We start from the raw sequence: 20,008 nt of genomic DNA, 5'->3' as shown, positions 1-20,008 counted from the left end.
AGAGACTGGTGAAAGACTTATCTAACAGCTTCAGAATCCACCTGGGCCAACAAGTTATACCTCGGTGATGTCACTCATCTGCGCATTTGATTTTTTTCCAGGAGTGCTTTGCGCTTATCATTTCACTCATCATTAAAGATGCTATACCGGGTGCTGAATGACACTCAAGAGAGGAAAATCTAATTTCCCTAACCTGACACTCAAGCCTTCTCCAGTGCAGCTCTCAGTCTACTCCTCTGATCTATCTCCACCTCCACCACTGTTTTACTCCTCAGAATTCAGAAATCCAAATGTTTGCAGGCTCAGGCAGGTTTAACACAAGTGTTAAAAGGCATGGTCTGAGGCAATAGAGAGTGGTGAGGTTTGTGGCTCAAAAGTTGTTATATTTTCTTTTCAAATTCTATCAGGATAAAACCAAATATACAAAAACAGTTTGATATTTCAGGGACTTTCTCTTCTAAAATTTCATACAAATGAACTCAGCCTCCTCCAAGCAGAGTTTCTAATAAACCACAAATAAGAGTTCCTTCTCAAATCCTCTTTGGTACTAATTCCCAAGTTTATTTTCTATATCACTCACTTGTACTTGTATGGTGCTATCTTTATAGCATAGAGGTCAAAACGTGAGCTTTGGATTCAGATGGCCCTGGCTTTAAACCTTGACTTTGCCACTTTTAGGCTTGCATAAGATACCAAGTTTTCCAAGTCTCATTTGTAAATCAGGAATAACAATACCTTATGGGATTATCACTTTCACTTTTCACCTTCATGCATTGGAGAAGGAAATGGCAACCCACTCCAGTGTTCTTGCCTGGAGAATCCCAGGGACTGGGGAGCCTGGTGGGCTGCCGTCTCTGGGGTCGCACAGTGTCGGACACGACTGAAGTGACTTAGCATAGCATAGCATAGCATGGGATTATCATGAAGATAAAATACATGCAAAATACTTCCTAGAGTGCCTGGCATGCAAACATCCAAATATTTTTAATAATAAATGGTTGTCCCCAACATGGTAATTTTCTTAATTATCAAGAATCAAATCTTCTAAACTCTTTAACACTCTGAGTTACTAGAGAAATGTATTGAGAGGATTTGATGCTAAGTATTTGTTTGGGAGATAAGTTGATATTTATTTACAATAATTAGTACTACTTTAAAAATGTATGGGGTGAAGTAAGATTCTGGTGGGCTGGGAAATTGAAGCTGATAGTTTTTAGGGCCATAATTATACAGTGAAAATGAGAAGTATACATACACATATATTATATACAATGTGCACACACACATATGGGGTTCCCTGGTGGCTCGGACAGTAAAGAATCTGCCTGCAATGCAGGAGACCCAGGTTCAATACCTGGGTAGGGAAGATACCCTGGAGAAGGGAATGGCTACCTACTCTTGTATTCTTGCTGGAGAATCCTATGGACAGAGGAGGCTGGAGGGCAACAGTCCACAGGGTCACAAAGAGTTGGACACGACTAAGTAACTAATACTTTCACTTAACACACACACACACATGTATTTCATCATTCTTTACCATTTGCAAAGTAATTTCTATACTCTCCTTTGCATCTTACAAACCTTTGTATGGAGTCCATTCAGCTACATATCTATAACAACAATAGCAATAATAACTAACAGCAACTTTGTAAGGTCAGAGAGGTTAAACTGACTTGGCCAAGGCAACTCAACAGTGGAGGAGACTCCTTGTTTTCTCTAATCTTTCATAACTTTCCAAGATCTGAAGGTTGTCAGGAGCAATTAAACCCTTAACAGCTACATCACTCTAAAGTAACTATGGGAATTGGAAATTATACATAATGAAACTCTGCAGGAGGAACATCAGATTGCCAATACGAATGGTCTAGAATGATGCTGGCCAAGACCTCTTGAGGACAATCACATTTCGTCTGAACATTGCCATAAGCTCTTAAAAATTAATAGAATCAGTCCCGCATGTGGGCTTCAGTTTCTCTCCATTAATAATGTACAGTATCATGCTTATCACTGTAAACAGTGCCATCTGAAGGAGGAGAGTCGTTGGTCCACTTAGCAGATGGCCTCTAAAAGGGCATAATTTCCAATCCCCCAATAGTGTGCAGCAACAGAGGCTTGGCCCATAAAACCTGGGCTCCATGCAGATGGGAAATCTGACTTGACAAGAAGGGAGTACACATATATGAATTTGCAAACAGGAGCTGGGAGCAAAACCAAGGGGAGGCGATCTCCAATTTTGCAATCTGACTTCAGCATGTTCCCAAAACACATGAAGTAAAAAGGAAAACAAGACAGCATAACTAATGAAACCATCAGAAAAAAAGGAATCAAATGGATATAGAAGCTGAAAAGCAAACAGGGACTTCTCAGGACAGATTAAGTATTTCGTCAACTTAATTTCTCTGACAGGGTACAAAGCTCAGTGTTCAAAGAAAGGGGTGATGGAAGTTAGATCCTGGATCATAGTTGACTTAGTATAACGTAGTGACATTCTTATAGGGAACTGGAGAGGTGGAATAAAGAAAAGGAAGAGAAGGAAAAGCCGGATCTGGTTGAAAGAGTTAAGAACTGTGAGACTGAGTTGGCGACTATAAACCTTCACTCTACTCCTGGAAGTGGAAGTGGAAAAACACGCTCACTGAAAGGGAGTCTTGTCCGTTTCAAGTCCCCACTCTGATTACTTCTAAGCGAGGCAACCTACTAGACTCTCCCTAAGAATGGGTCTCCTGTTCTTCCACAGTGATGTGACCTAGCTTTTCACATTTCCTGGTAATCCAAAAATCTGTGTGCCCTTGCACAGATCAGCTTAGCTCTGGGCTTCTGTTTGCACAGGTGAATAAGAGGATGGAGGAGGAGTCTTCTAGTCTTCTATCGGACTAGAAGACCGAAAACCTGGAACCGATGGTGTCCTGCTTTTCTAGTGGTAAGCATGAAATGCTTCTCACTCACTAAACATAGGCCAATAATGAGGAGGATGGCAGGTAACACTCACTGAGCTCCTACCCCATGCCAGGAACTGTTGTAAGTATGCTTCACTCCTCTCATCTCCCAACAAGCCTGTGTGGGAGGTCCTGCTGATGTCCAGTGCTCAGTTTGAGTCACCCACTGAAATCTGGGCCTCACTTCCTCACCTGTAACAGCTTGCAAGATAGAGAGCTACTAACTTGCCAACACTGATGGTCCCAGTTATAGGTGCCTGACAGGCAGACAGTTCTCAGCAGAGCCTCTTGCACATAGAAAACCTCCAAAAAGCAGTAGACAGTATTTAAGATGTCAGGAGTTTTCTCTTTTAAAAAAATTTTTTTAACACCAAAAACATTTTATATTGGGGTACAGCCAATTAACGATGTGGTAGTCGCAGGTTAACAGCAAAGGGACTCAGCCATACGTATACATGTATCCATTCTCCCCCAAACTCCCCTCCCATCCAGGCTGCCACATAACACTGAGCAGAGCTCCATGTGCATACAATAGGTCTTTGTTGGTTATCCATTTTAAACATAGCAGTGTGTACGTGACCTTCCCAAAGTCCCTAACTATACCTCCCGCCCCCACAACCATGAATTCACTAAGTCTGTGAGTCTCTTTCTGTTTTGTAAATTCATTTGTGTCATTTCTTTTCAGATTCCACATATAAGGGGTGTCATATGATTTTTCTCCATCTCTGTCTCACTTAACAATGGGTTTTCTAAAGCAGAATTACTACTTTGGGAAGAAGATTCCTCCTGGCTGGCACCAGCATGTCTCAGGTCTCGGAGGCCTTCGGTGTGGGTCTGTTACCTGGTGCTGGCTGGGAAAAGGGTATCTTGTGAGTGAGAGAGGCACTGGTGTAAGGGTTTAAAACACTAGTTCCTGACTCCAGCTCCCCATTTCCTGGACGTGGGACCTAGGCAAGCCTTCTCCTTGAGTCTGTTTCTGAAACTATGAAACCTATAAAGATGGTAAGGGGAGGGGGAAGGTCATCCAAGAGATAACCGGTAGCCATAGCAACCCTCCCACCTGTGAGAGGACTCTGGATTATAATAATTCCACAGAGGGCAGTCAGTAGATGAAACAAGAGCAGCAGTATGTGGGGAGTATTTAAGTTTATGCTGGTTTTTTTTTTTTTTTTTTTAAGAATATTCCTTGCGTTCTCATTTTGATCTGTGAAACAACAAATAGTTCACTTGGTGACAACTTCTACTCTTATCCTGCCAAACACCATCTCTAATATTAAACAAATGATGTATTTAGAATATCAAAAAACGTTCCCCAAGAGCAGTAGTTTCTTTAAGCTAGCTTACAAAGCAGTGCTGATCTGTGATGAAAGTGGGAGAAATAAAAAACAATGTATGTTTTTCTTAAAGTAAAATGTACTTCATTTTTATCTAAACCCTGGTTGTTGTTGTCGTTAAACTTCCTTTGGTTTATAAAATGGTGGTGAGAGTAGTTTTTAATTGAAAAAAACTATGGAAAGCTATGACGAACCTAGACATCGTCTTAAAAAGCAGAGACATCACTTTGCCTACAAAGGTCCATATAGTCAAAGCTATGTTTTTTCCAGTAGGCATGTATGGATGTGAGAGTTACACCATAAAGAAGGCTAAGCACCAAAGAATTAATGCTTTCGAGTTCTGGTGTTGGAGAAGACTCTTGAGAGTCCCTTGGACAGGAAGGAGATCAAACCAGTCAATACTAAAGGAAGTAAACTCTCAATATTCTGGGCTTCTGTTTGGGATGCTAAAGCTCCAATATTTTGGCCACCTGATGTGAAGAGCCACATGGCTCTTCTCATTGGAAAAGATCCTGATGTTGCGAAAGAGTGAAGGCAAAAGGAGAAGGGAGTGGAAGAGAATGAGATGGTCAGATAGCATCACTGACCCAGTGGACATGGATTTGAGCAAACTCTGGGAGACAGTAAAGGACAGGGAAGCCTGGCGCACTGTAGTCCATGGGGTTGCAAAGAGTCAGATGCAACTTAGCAACTGAACAACAAATTAATGAGTAAAATATAAAAGTACCAACTATCTGCTATTGCAACAAATACTTCGTGGAATTTAACTTATCTGTGAAATACAAGCGTCTTGGACACACAGATGTAGACTCAATAAGAATCTCAGTACAAGAGAACTGCTCTTTCTTCATCAGCAGTGTAATCTCCCTGGTAAACTGGTAAAACTATATCTTTCTATATAAGAATGTTCTGGTATCTGATTATTCTTCCAGTGAAAAGTGCATAAAGTGGATTTGCAAACTCAATCTCATTACATATAACTATATATTATTATAGACAAATGAATATAAAACCATATCTACCTTTAACATAAATGATCCTATAACCAGTATGTAATGATGATATTCCATTTTTTCCTTTTAAAAACAGTATGTCCATTTTAGAAAAGCTGGAAAACACACAAGCTTTTAAAAACTAACTTTGAGATTTAACTTATTTACTATACATTTCACATACTTGAGGTGCCAAATAGACAACTCTGACAAATACACAGAGCATTTTCAACAGCACAGAAAGTTTCTTTGCTCCTTTTTATAATTAGTCTCCCCTCTGGCATCCTCCTGGCCAGAAGTAACCACCGATTTCACTCCATCACTGTCGTTCATTTTGTTGTTTGAGTCTCATATGATTGGAGTCACACTGTATTTGTCCTTTTCTTTCTAATGTCTTTCACTGAGTACAACATGAGATTCATACATGTTGTCATAGGTATCAGTAGTTGGTTCCTTTGTATGATTCTGTATTATTTCTGGTGTGAATATATCACAATTTGTTTATCCAGCTGACTCTTGAAGACTTAAGTCTTATTTAAAATTTTTGTCTGAGTAATGCTGTTTTGAATATGAGCAGACTGGAATTTTTACGAACATATGTTTCCAATTCTCTTGAGTAAATATCTCTGAGTAGAACGGCAGGATCATCTAATAAGTGTATGATTAACTGTCTAAGAAATTCAGCTTTTGCATCAGGTGGCACCATATTTACTCACAACAGTGTACAAGAGATCCAGTTGTTTCATATCTTCAGCAACACTTGGTATTGCCAATCCTTCAGATTTTAGCCGTTCTACTGGGCGTAAAGTGATATCTCACTGGGTTCTACTTCCATCTTTCTAATAACACTGCTGAGCATATTTTCACATGCGTATTGGCCATTCTTTTATTTTCCTTGGGAAGGATCCAGGTTTTTGACCTTTATTATTGGCCGTCTCTGTTCCTGCTAAGCAGTCTTTGGGGGCCTGTAGCTCTAGCATGTGCCTTTCTCTCTAAATTACAGGATGGAGACCTCACTTGTGACATCAGCCTTTTGGGTCCAAAAATACCCCTGCTGTTTTTCAGTTTGTCCAGCTTTTTTTTTTTTTTTTTTGGATGCACTATATGACTTGTGAAATGCCAGTTCCCCAACCAGATATTGAACTTGGATGCTCGGCAGTGAGAGCTCACTGTCCTAACCACTAGACCACCAGGGAACTCTCTGTGTCCAGCTTCTCTTGTGGTAAGGATCACAGTGATGACATCCAAGTTCCTTTACATATCACAGCTGATATTTATGCATCTCATGAGATGGTCATATGACTTCATTTACACTTAATATGCTTAATATGATGAAAAACACTGATTTAAAAAAAATAGAATCAACCTAGCACTCCTATGGAGAAGGCAATGGCAACCCACTCCAGTACTCTTGCCTGGAAAATCTCATGGATGGAGGAGGCTGGTAGGCTGCAGTCCATGGGGTCGCGAAGAGTTGGACACGACCGAGCGACTTCCTTTTCACTTTTCACTTTCACGCACTGGAGAAGGAAATGGCAACCCACTGCAGTGTTCTTGCCTGGAGAATCCCAGGGACGGGGGAGCCTGTTGGGCTGCCGTCTATGGGGTCGCACAGAGTCGGACACGACTGAAGCGACTTAGCAGCAGCAGCAGCAGCAACTCCTATACACACATGACCAGGATATACTATCCTTTTTGTCTACTGTGAAATTCAACCTGCTTCTATTTCCTCAAGGTTTGTCGGTTTATATTCATGAAGGATATTGGTCTGTACCATACCATTCTTGTCAGATTTTGGTATCAGGATTAGTCTGGTCAAATAAAATGAGTTTGGAAGTACACCCCCTTTTCTCTATTCTCTGAAAGAATTTGTGAAGGTTTGGTTGCTAATTCTTGACTGTCTTAATTCACTGGAAAAAGACTTCTGTGCTTGAAGCTTTCTCTATGGGAAGTTCTAATTAAAAGTTTAACGTATAAAGAGATCTGTGGCTATTTAAATTTTAAGAAATTAGTCCTTTTCATCTAAGTTGTTAAGGATATGAGCACAAACCTGTTCATAATATTTTCCGCTCTTTTAATCATGTAGAAGGTTTAGTGGTATCTCAATTTGTCACTTGATTCTATCCCCCCACCCCGCCCCCGCCCTTGTTCAGTCTATCTAGACATTTATCAATTTTTGTTGAAAGGAATCAACTGCACCTTTGTTAATTTTCTCTATAGTGTGTATGTTTCCCGTCTCACTGACTTTAGCTCTTTGAGATTAGTATTCTTCCTAACTTCTTAAAGATAACATTTTAACTCACTGACTTCAAGTCTTCTTTCTTTTTTAATACAGGCATTTCATGCAATAATTTTCCTCTAAGTTCTATTGAGGCTGTACCACAAAAACATTAGAAATATTAATCTTTCTATTGAGTTGGCCAAAAAGTTCATTTGGGTTTTTTCCATAACATCTTACAGAAAAACTCAAATGAACATTTTGGCCAACCTGATACTATCATTCAGTTCAAAATATTTTCTGTTTTCTTTTGTGATTCCCTCCCCCCTTTTCCCATGTGGTTACATGGCTGTGCATTAAGTTTCTAAATATTTGCTTCTTAATTGTGTTGGTAATGATTTCTAACTTTGTTTTGGTTAGATAATGCACCCTGTGCCACTACAATTTAATAAATTTAATTTACATTTCACTTTAATTTAAATTAATAAATGTAAATTTCACTTTAAATTACAAAAATGAAAAATTTAAAAATTGACTGAGACTGATTTGCGCCCAGCATATAGTCCATCATGGTGAATAAGTCTCTTGAACTGCAAGGGTGTAACATTCTAAAGTTGTTGGGTATAGTATTCTCCCTGGCATGCAGTAGTGGTCACAGAAATCTTATAAAACAAGTGAATTAACTATGATGTAACAAATAAATGAAATGAGTATTAATAGAAACGGACTGGTCAAGGGGCTAGAATGAAACTACAGTTGACCCCTGAACAATGAGGGTGGTTAATCTACCTGTAATATACATAGTCAGCCCTTTGCATGTATTGTTTCCCTGCATCCGAGGATTGAATGGACAATGTGGTACTGTTGCCATTGAAATTTCTGCGTGTAAGTAGACCTGTATAGTTCAAACCCACTTTGTTCAAGGGTCAACTGTATTTTGAGAGAAAGGTAGCTAAAGATGAGAGGATGACTACAACTGAGAAAGCAGATATCCAGAGGTCACAAGGGGAGTCTCATGAAAGTAGAGACAGAAAAGGTTGTTTGTAGAAGGGAGCAGGAACCTGCTTTCTGTAACAAGAGGCAGAAGGCAGATGGGATAGAGGGTAAACAGTTTTAGGGAAGTTCCATTAGACAATGTGAAACTTCTCAGTACAGCAGCCACAAGACCTTTACTAGAAGAAAGGTCTTCTACTTACTTTCTTCTTTATGAAGAAAGAAGGTGGGAGGAGGCTTTTGGGGATGGCCACTCAACAAACCACTGTGAAGAAGAAAAGGCCAGGGGAAGGTACCATGGCTCCATGAAGGCCTGGCATGAGAATCTGTATTGAGGGCCTTATTCTGCAAACGTTTCTAACCCAGGAACCTAAATGGGATCTAAGGATGGGTTTCAGCTAAACCTCTGCAGAACTTCCTAATAATTAAAATTTTCAAGTGTCAACTCAACATCACATGTCCTATCACAGCCTTTATCCGGGGAGCTACAGGATGAGTTACTGAACCCAGATGAGGAAGAGTAAGAAAAGCTTTTGTAGGAGGTGGTATCTGAACTAAAGCTGGAAAGGAAGCTGGAATCATCCAGAGAAAGGAGTGTGTTCATCTGAAGACCTAAATGACATTCTCAGAAAAGCTTTATTAGGAATGAAGCTGATATTTTGATCTCCATTCATATTTGTCATTGAAAAGGGCATTTTTAAACTGATTCTATAAAACTTCGGATGACTTCTGAAGTCCCTTTCAACATTCAGAAGTCTATTATCCTGAATCATCAAGACAACCAAACTCGGCACCCTTGGTTTAAGAATGCTGAGGAATACAGAGGTAACATTACTAAGCTTTCTATCAAAGAAGAATAAGGGCTGTTATTAGAAAATTAATTTATGGGAAACTCATGCCCTGATGATGTCAAAACTTTACAATGCAGAAATAAAATGCTGCTTGAGATTTAGTTTAAAAATGTAGAGCAATTCATACCAAAGAGAAATATAACATCAGATCAGATCAGTCACTCAGTCATGTCTGACTCTTTGCGAGCCCATGAATCGCAGCACGCCAGGCCTCCCTGTCCATCACCAACTCCCGGAGTTCACTCAAACTCACGTCTATCGAGTCAGTGATGCCATACAGCCATCTCATCCTCTGTCGTCCTCTTCTCCTCCTGCCCCCAATCCCTCCCAGCATCAGAATCTTTTCCAATGAGTCAACTCTTCGCATGAGGTGGCCAAAGTACTGGAGTTTCAGCTTTAGCATCATTCCTTCCAAAGAAATCCCAGGGCTGATCTCCTTCAGAATGGACTGGTTGGATCTCCTTGCAGTCCAAGGGACTCTCAAGAGTCTTCTCCAACACCACAGTTCAAAAGCATCAATTCTTCGGCGCTCAGCCTTCTTCACACTCCAACTCTCACATCCATACATGACCACAGGAAAAACCATAGCCTTGATTAGACGAACCTTTGTTGGCAAAGTAATGTCTCTGCTTTTGAACATGCTATCTAGGTTGGTCATAACTTTCCTTCCAAGGAGTAAGCATCTTTTAATTTCATGGCTGCAGTCACCATCTGCAGTGATTTTGGAGCCCAGAAAAATAAAGTCTGACACTGTTTCCACTGTTTCCCCATCTATTTCCCATGAAGTGGTGGGACCGGATGCCATGATCTTCATTTTCTGAATGTTGAGCCTTAAGCCAACTTTTTCACTCTCCACTTTCACTTTCATCAAGAGGCTTTTGAGTTCCTCTTCACTTTCTGCCAGAAGGGTGGTGTCATCTGCATATCTGAGGTTATTGATATTTCTCCCGGCAATCTTGATTCCAGCTTGTGTTTCTTCCAGTCCAGCATTTCTCATGATGTACGATGCATATAAGTTAAATAAGCAGGGTGACAATATACAGCCTTGATGTACTCCTTTTCCTATTTGGAACCAGTCTGTTGTTCCACGTCTAGTTCTAACTGTTGCTTCCTGACCTGCATATACATTTCTCAAAAGGCAGATCAGGTGGTCTGGTATTCCCATCTCTTTCAGAATTTTCCACAGTTATTGTGATCCACACAGTCAAAGGCTTTGGCATAGTCAATAAAGCAGAAATAGATGTTTTTCTGGAACTCTCTTGCTTTTTCCATGATCCAGCAGATGTTGGCAATTTGATCTCTGGTTCCTCTGCCTTTTCTAAAACCAGCTTGAACATCAGGAAGTTCACGGTTCACATATTGCTGAAGCCTGACTTGGAGAATTTTGAGCATTACTTTACTAGCGTGTGAGATGAGTGCAATTGTGTGGAAGTTTGAGCATTCTTTGGCATTGCCTTTCTTTGGGATTGGAATGAAAACTGACATTTTCCAGTCCTGTGGCCACTGCTGAGTTTTCCAAATTTGCTGGGATATGGAGTGCAGCACTTTCACAGCATCATCTTTCAGGATTTGAAATAGCTCAACTGGAATTCCATCACCTCCACTAGCTTTGTTCGTAGTGATGCTTCCTAAGGCCCACTTGACTTCACATTCCAGGATGTCTGGCTCTAGGTCAGTGATCACACCATCATGATTATACAAACATGCAAAAGTAGAACACACTACCCAGAGCAAAATCCAATAAAGACGAGAAAATGTGTAGATACAGATGAGGCTGTGTGGTGGTTCAACAAGCCTCCATTTTACTGGGATATACTGGGTTCTACAAAGTACTGTTCTCACAGGTACAGCATGTAAAATAACACTCTGCTTCTTTTGACACTTGTTAACTGCATACCCCATTGGCCTGGATGGGTAACTAACCATAATGAAAGACTAGGAAGACCACAGCAGAAAGTTAGCAAATGCATGGAGTCTACAACCTAAAGGTCTGGGCTTGCCTTGTGGCTCAGATGGTAAAGGATCCACCTGCAGTGTGGGAGACCTAGGTTTGATCCCTGGGTTGGGAGGATCCCTTGGAGAAGGGAAAGGCTACCCACTCCAGTATTCTGGCCTGGAGAATTCCATGGACTGTACAGTCCATGGGGTTGCAAATAGTCGGACACAACTGAGTGACTTTCACTTTCACTTCACCTTCCTTTATTTGATAGCGTAAGAACTGCCAAATTTCAGGATGCTACATCCCAGGGGAATATTCTGCAAAGGGGGATGAGGTACAAATGGGCAGTGGCTGAAGCACAAAAAGAACCAGAAATAGTCACTGATTTTGGAGGAGGCCATTGAGAAATATGACAAATCAATACTGACCATCTGCAGGGGACATTTACATAGTAAGCATTTATTCCTGCAGACATCTAAAGGATTCCCATCACTGTTCCATGAAGCAGGTCATGTGGAAAGCTTTTACACATTTAAAATAGTTTTTAAAAACACACTGTGTATTTTGAGGCACTCTGAGTGCCTCACCCATGAAAACAGGTCTTTAAAGTTGGCAATGGAAAGAACCCTTTACAGATGGAAGGCTTGATGATGAAGGAAATGAATTGACTTTAGCGACCACCACAGGAAGAATACTAGGCACAGCTAGAGGCTGAAATCGCCTCAAATCTGAAAAGATTCTTAACTGTGCTTAAAAGAGAATTTGAAAGTTGCCTGTGAGCTTACACCTGGCCCCAGTTGAGCTTCCTCATCAGCATTCCAAGCCCTGCCTCGGAAAGCTGGGGAAAAGAATCTTGCAAGCACAGGAAAATAGACAAATTTCTTTCCTTCAAGCCTAATCTGATGATTTAAATCTATCCAGTCTAATGCCTCTCAGGTGTTCTAACCATCTAATGCCTGTTAAGAGTGCTTCTGCAGGGAGTTACTAACACTAGTAGCATCTCTTCTGATTAAACACATCTGCCACAAAATAGCAGGTGTCTTCTGGACAGTGAAATTCGCAGAAATCCTAATAGGAAATTTGCAAAAGGTTTTGAATGCTGGTGTGTGAAAACATATTTAAGTTTTCTCAGACTTTGGAGAAACTGGACGGTGCAGGGTGGGAGAAGTTTGTTTAAAATTTAATGTCTTTTAAATAAAGGCAGCCCTTTGAGCCTCTGATCCACCAGGAAAGCCCCCATGGACTGTAGCCTACCAGGGTCCTCAGTCCATGGGATTTTCCAGACAAGAATACTGGAGTGGGTAGCCATTCCCTTCTCCCAGGGCTCTTTCCAACACAGGTTTTGAACCTGGGTCTCCTGTACTGCAGGCAGATTCTTTGGCATCTGAATTACCAGGGAAGCCTCAAACAAAGGCATCAGAAAGATATTAATAGAGTGGAGTTGTTGGCTAAAATCAATTTTTAAAAATGAAACAATTAACAAGGTTAAAGGATAATTTTCAAAAGTGTTAAAAGCATGACTTTCCTGAAACACAAAAATCAACATATGTTTAAGATTCTGTGAAAACTGAAAAGATATTACAACCAACTCAAAGGAGAATCCAAACAGCAGACATGTTTTTAGATCAGGAGTGATGTGAATGTGTAAAGGAGTGGCAAAACTCACCTTTTTCCACAGTGGACTGTGAAGTCAATTGCACCTCTGTGGGACAGAATTTATACACCTACAACAGGAATTATTTTATACTGTTATCAGTTTCCTACAACTTACAGAGTTGTAAAACAGCTTTGTAGAATCAGAATTAGATAACCTGGAATGATGTGCTATTGAGGATGCATAGTTTTCTATGGAGGCACAATTTTTTTCCCTACACAGATCACTGCTCATTTTATTTATTGCTGTATTCCTGAAACCTGGAACAGGGTAGATGCTCCATAAATACTTGCTAAACAGATAAATGTCTACTATGTATCAGGCATAAAGCTAAAGCCTTCACATGCATCATCCTCTTTAATCTTCCCAACAACCTTTTAAGATAAATATTATTCTCATATCACTAACTTGAAACTAGCTTGTGTAGTGTTGCACGGTTATTACTTGTCAGAGGTCGAGGGGTGGAGAGCAGGGGCAGAGGCAGGTGGGGAAGGAGGGTTTGCCTCAGGATTGTAATCAGAAAGCCCGTCTTTTTTCTTCTTCCTTATTCTTTCTTCTATTCAGTACATCCTTTAAATTTATTATTATGGTATCATGTGCCTCTAAATTAGGGGATTGTTTATGGGCTTCCCTGGTGGCTCAGAGGTTAAAGCGTCTGCCTCCAATGCGGGAGACCCAGGTTCAATTCCTGGGTGGAAGATCCCCTGGAGAAGGGAATGGCAACCCACTCCAGTATTCTTGCCTGGAGAATCCCATGGACAGAAAAGTCTGGTAGGCTACAGTCCACGGGGTCGCAAAGAGTTGGACACGACTGAGCGACTTCACTTTCACTTATATATAACAGAGATATAGACATGATTCCTTGATGAGCTTGATACTGGAGATCCTGGCTTTAAGAAAGGTAAATGAACAGCATTACTCAGGAGAATTTAAGTGTAAGTAAGAGACATACGAACATCTTTATTGTGGCCTTGCAGACAAGAACAGAATATTACCAGCCCAGATCTCAACCCCCATCCTTAGGTGCTCATTACAATTTTTAGGATAATGAAGATGGATGGATTCAGCAGTGTTTCTGTGCATAGTTTGTTTCCACAGAAAGCAGAGCAGCACTGAGGAAGACAGCAGTGGCTAACATTTACTGTGTGATTACTATGACCGAGAAGTACTTTCACAGCAACACTTTTGAGGCGGCTACTACCATCAGCTCCTGTTTATGGATAAAGAAAGCTGGAGTATATACCAAGTCACCTTCACAGAATCACACCGCTAAGCTGCAAGTCTGGGCACTGACCTGGGACATTTAACTACTGCCCAACCCTCACTCTAAGACACTCTACAGACTGCATCAATTGTTGAGGTTTTCTCTGCCATCATGTTTTGATTTTTCACAACCCTCTCTGCCTAGGTTTATCAGAGTCTACGAGGGCACTAGGATTCCTGGAGCTTCCAGCACCACAGGGTTGGAAACTGCAGGCTGGCTGAAGTCCTGAGAGCTATCTTCTGGCCACTTGGCACCTGTGATCATTGGGTAGTTTACATCCACCCTTGGAGAGGCAGGGGTCAACAATCAGGGGACAAAAGTAGTCTGTCTCAAACAGGTGAATGTCTGAAAGATGTGTGCCAAATGTTAATCTGAAATCATTCCCTTTTAAGTCCCCCAATAGTCCTCTGCTTTCTTTTCTTGCCAGAAAACAGGCTGCCCTCAGAATGAGGTAGTAGTATGATTTTAGACACATCCAGATGAGTTTTGATATGAAGAATAGGTATGCAGGAGTCACTAAATGGTTATAGTGGTTTATTATACCATTTCATTTAATCTTCACAATGACTCCCTGAAACAGGTATTATTATTATCTCCACTTAGGAGATGAAGAAGTGAGGTTGAATAACTTGCCTAGGTTAAAGAGTTTGCCCAAGATCCCAAGAAGGTTGAGATCTACCAATACTAGGGGTATCCATGGAGACCCAAAGCAATATGACAGCTGTTTGCAACACGCCACTTAGCATACAGCCTTCGGAAGTGGTTCCATTTACTCCATAATCATTGAAACACGAGATCTTTATTTCTGAGGGATATAATGCTCACCCTCTTCAAACCACTGTAAACGCTTACCCTTCCCTCAAGGGGATCACAGAATTCCTACCCCTATTAAAAGGTAACACTACTTTCAAATACATAATGAAAAAGGCATTGTTATTACTATCAAACAAACATTAGGAAAGATCTTCTCTGGTGGCTCAGTCAGTAAAGAATCTGCCTGTGATGCGGGAGATCTGGGTTCGATCCCTGGGTCGGGAAGATCCTCTGGAGAAAGGCATGGTAACCCACTCCAGTATTCTTGCCTAGATAATCCCAGGGACAGAGAAGCCTGGCGGGCTACAGATCTGGACTGAAACCAGGACTTGTCAACTTTATCCCCCCTGAAGCACAGTTTTGGTGCACAGAACATGTTCCTCTGTCCTTTCATGGCAGAGTTTGAAAAGAGAAGGGTGGGAGGAATGGGTGAGGCCTGCAGAAGACCCCCTGGCCCTGATGAGCATCCCTGTGGACCCACCAGCTTCCTCTCACCCACCCCATTCTCCAGTTGACAGCCATGATCCTGCAGGCTTTTACAGTTCATTATACTGTCATATTTCCTGCTGCCAAGTGCTTCTCGACCTCCACATACAATACTTAAAGCCCCTTGATCTAAATGGAGGCTTAATTTGTGTGTTGAAGGTATTCATCTCAGGGGCAGTGAGTTAGTATTATTATACTCACTCCAGAATTTTCCCATTCAGAAATCTTTTCTACTGAAAACATCTACCTACGGATCCTGTAACCAAGCTCATTTGAAAGACTTCCTCCCTTTCTTTTCTCAAGGACTGCAACACTCTTATTTTCTCTAGAATCCTCCCACCCCTTAACCCTGATTACCACATACATTTATATTGGACACTCAAAACCCATGGCTCCCTGTAATAACCACATTTGCTTGTTAAGTTGCAGTGGCGTGCCCGGATCTGGAATTTATCACCCCTTTTAAAGTAAACCCAGGCCAGAAAGTTTCAGCAGGAAGATGCTTTTTCATTGTGAGGGTGTGGGAAAGGCCATCGAGCTGGGGAGAGGGACTGAGTTATTTCGGATACTGCATACTTTACCAGTTATATCGTGCTGTTTGAATGACTCACTGTAGATCTGATACTGATTCGGACAATGTTTCTTCAGCCACTTGCAGACATCCTGCTGGGTCCACAGGGCCACTGGTTTTGACAGCTTCACTGTAGCCGACTACAAATAAAGAAGGAAAAGAAGGTCTATTAACGCCAGTCCCATGCCTAGAGAGGCACTGCTGTTAGAAGTCCTATAGTGTGGTAAAGCAGGGGTCTCCAGCCTCCGGACCACAAAGCAGTACCTCCTGTCAGATCAGCAGCAGCATTAGCTTAAAAACATGTGGACAATACATGTAATGAATCATTCAGAAACCATCCCCACCCAACCCTGCTCTGTACGAAAAATACCTTCCATGAAATGGGTCCCTGGTATCAAAAACATTGGGGATGACTGTCAAAGCTACAGGCTGGAGTCCCTGAAGATAAATATCTGACTCTTGTCCTCCTTTAACGGTCTTCATACCCCTGAAAACTAGGAAGAAAAGGTCCAGGTGGAGAAAACCATGAAAACTACACCTATTCTCGAGTTCTCTCTGTTGGGAAAAGTCCCCAGGAAGCAGTGTTTTCTGATGACTACTCTAACAATAAGACAATTGGATTGCTAAGTAATTGATTAAATTTTGGGGGTGAAACAGCTGCCCCCAAATGGCTTCTCTGCATATTCTAAGACAGTGTCCATTTCTCACTATCCTCAGATATCTCTAGGACCTAGGATAACTGGCCGCAGCAGGTGCTAATACTTATTTTAGGAACATTATAGGATTTAGATACTTGTATGCAAGTGGGCCTGGGAGCTCTGGATGTAGGGCGGTCCTGTAAAGTCTAGGAATTAATTATGCATAGTAGGTAAGGGAAAAAGTCAATTCCACCAGCATGTGGGGATGGTAATAAGATAATGGCTGGAGCAAGACTTCATGTAGAAGCCAACCAGCTGAGGTCTTTTATTGGTCACTGGATCTTTCAGGGAGGTTTATGAAACAAAACACAGAGGTGGACCAATGGTAGGTTACAAGTACACTCATTAATTAACAATCATCAATGGTGTTAGAAGCTCATCTTCCTCAGAGACCCCAGGAACTTGGTTGAGGGGAGATGGAAGCTTAATCAGCTATAGATTTTTTTTTTTTTTAAAATCATTCTGAATCACTGTTTGCGTTCTGGATCAGGATTTTAATATAGTTCAGTTCAGTTCAGTCGCTCAGTCGTGTCCGACTCTTTGCGACCCCATGAATTGCAGCACGCCAGGCCTCCCTGTCCATCACCAACTCCTGGAGTTCACTCAGACTCACGTCCATTGAGTCAGTGATGCCATCCAGCCATCTCATCCTCTGTTGTCCCCTTCTCCTCCTGCCCCCAATCCCTCCCAGCATCAGTCTTTTCCAATGAGTCAACTCTTCGCATGAGGTGGCCAAAGTACTGGAGTTTCAGCTTTAGCATCATTCCTTCCAAAGAAATCCCAGGGCTGATCTCCTTCAGAATGGACTAGTTGGATCTCGGTTTTTAATATAGGTGGTTCTTTAAAGGATGCTGGATGATACACAGACCTGGCCTTAAATATTACTGACACGTCTTTCATTTCCCTTTACACTTTCAGATTATGGCAAGGGGAGCTGCTAAGTCATTTCAGTCGTGTCCGACTCTGTGCAACCCCATAGACAGCAGCCCACCAGGCTCCCCCGTCCCTGGGATTCTCCAGGCAAGAACGCTGGAGTGGGTTGCCATTTCCTTCTCCAATGCATGAAAGTGAAAAGTGAAAGTGAAGTCGCTCAGTTGTGTCCAACTCTTCTCAACCCCATGGACTGCAGCCTTCCAGGCTCCTCCATCCACGAGATTTTCCAGCCAAGAGTACTGGAGTGGGGTGCCATTGCCTTCTCCAAATGGCAAGAGGAGAGCCTTGATTTTGTATAAGTGTTATTACATATATATTATATGTAATATATTTATATATATAATATATATTAATATAATATATTTAATATCTTACAACACACACTGACATGATCTTTGGCAAAAATAGGGCTTCCTTCAGCCTCAGAACTGTCATCAGAAAGCAGAATTTTCATCGAGCACATAATAACTGCTCTGCTTTATTTTTTTATATGTAAGGTTACCCTAAATCTTTTCTTTTAAAACAAATTTGAGTTAAAAAAAACCTGGGTTATTATTTACAATTGCCAAGATACAGAAGCAGATTAGTGGATAAAGAAGGTGTGTATACATATACACACATACACAGCAACAGACAGACACACACATATACATACAATGGAATACTACTCAGTCATAAAAAATAGCAAAATTTTGCCATTTGCAGCAACACAGATAGACATTGAGGGCATTATGCTAAGTGAAATAAGTCAGAAAGAGAAAGACAAATACTTTCTCTTATCACTAGACATCACTTATAGGTAGAACCCCAAAATAAAACAAACTAGTGACTGTAATGATAAAGAAGCAGACTCACAGATGTAGAGACCAAACTAGTAGTTACCAGTGGGGAGAGAAAAGGGGGCAGGAGCAATACAGGGGTAGGGGAGCAAGAGGTACAAACTAAAAGGTGTAGAGTAAGATACAAGGATATATTGCACAACATGGGGAATGTAGCCAGTATTTTATAACAACTATAGAAGGAGAAGAATCTCTAAAAACTGTGAATCACTCTATTATACACCTGTAACTGATGATATTGTACATCAACTTCCTTCAATAAAAAACAGGTCAATTTCAAGAAAAAAAATTAAGGAAACAATAATATAGATGGTAACAGTGAAAACAGAGGATAATTCAAGTTTAGAAAACTTCAGGTGTTATGTTTTATTAGTATATTTCCAATTGCATGATTCTTTGGGCCATCGCTTATAAAATAATCAGAAAAAAATATCAATTTTTGCTTTATGCTGTGGTAAGGTTTTTCTCTCACTCTTAAGCGTGGCATTCCATTTTTCCAAAGATGATTTTACATGTGCACATACATGTACATACGCACATACATATCTGCTTTTCATTTATTGTGACTGGCATTCCTCCACTGATATTTGGGGTTGATATTCCCTCCCTCTGAACTCTGACAGGGATCACAGGGAGCTGGGCCATGGAATATAGTGGGATTGATTCTATCTGTGACTTCTGAGACTACGTAATGAAAGAGATACAGCTTCTACCTGGCTCACCCTCTCTGGCACTCACCTTTGAAACCCAGACATCATACTCTGAGGAAGCCCTGACCACATGAAGAGACCAGATCTAGGAGTTCTGGCCAATCCCTCAGCATAAGATCTCAGCTGACAGCCACCACTAACCTACCAACCATCAGACAAATGAGTAGACAAGCTGCAGATTATTCCATCCACCAGGATTCAAATCTTTTAGTTCAAACTCCCAGATACCCTGATGCAGAAATGAATCAATCGCTGACCCATATAATCCACAAAGACCATATACAGTTCTTCCACCACTGTACTGGGGTAATGACAACCTTAGTAACCGAAACACTCAGAACAGAACTGTGACAGCTGAGCTTCCCAGAGAGCCCTGAACTTAATAGATGCTCTATAGAGCCATAATGAATTAATGACACCATTCTCACCGAGTCTGAGGGCATAGCCCTGCCTTGCTACTTAATCACCTGGATTAATCCAGCTGGATTGGCAGTCCAGCCCTCTCTGCTCTAGCCCCACTGTGTGCTGCTCAAATTAATCTCGTCTTCCTCTTCCTTCCACTCCACAGCCTCTGGTCGCAGACAGGAAGCCCTTTTCCTGCCAACCACAGTGTACAACCAGATCAATCATTTTCCTAATTTTGATGAGAAAGAGAAGGGCCTCTGGCATGGATAGAGCAAATGTTGTGTTGTTTAGTTTTTTTCCTTTCCGCCCCTCATTGCCTTTCCCTCACATGATTAAGAAACCAGAGATTTGGCTCTTTCAGCTAGAGATGCA

At 41.3% G+C, this 20,008-nt stretch overlaps 1 protein-coding gene across 3 annotated transcripts in view; it reads right to left on the bottom strand.

Annotated features, from left to right (window-relative positions):
• Positions 1-20,008, bottom strand: part of SAMD12 (sterile alpha motif domain containing 12) — a 449,029-nt gene that overhangs the window by 234,099 nt on the left and 194,922 nt on the right. For all 3 annotated transcript variants that reach the window (XM_025001801.2, XM_059874306.1, NM_001191180.2), the window contains exon 3: positions 16,062-16,191. In XM_025001801.2, coding sequence (XP_024857569.1) covers positions 16,062-16,191 — 130 coding nt within the window. The remainder of the gene's footprint in view (positions 1-16,061; positions 16,192-20,008) is intronic.

Source organism: Bos taurus, chromosome 14 (assembly GCF_002263795.3).
Source record: "Bos taurus isolate L1 Dominette 01449 registration number 42190680 breed Hereford chromosome 14, ARS-UCD2.0, whole genome shotgun sequence".
Taxonomy (NCBI): domain Eukaryota; kingdom Metazoa; phylum Chordata; class Mammalia; order Artiodactyla; family Bovidae; genus Bos; species Bos taurus.
The sequence above is the reverse complement of the archived record's forward strand: the minus strand, read 5'-3'. Positions and strand labels throughout refer to the sequence as shown.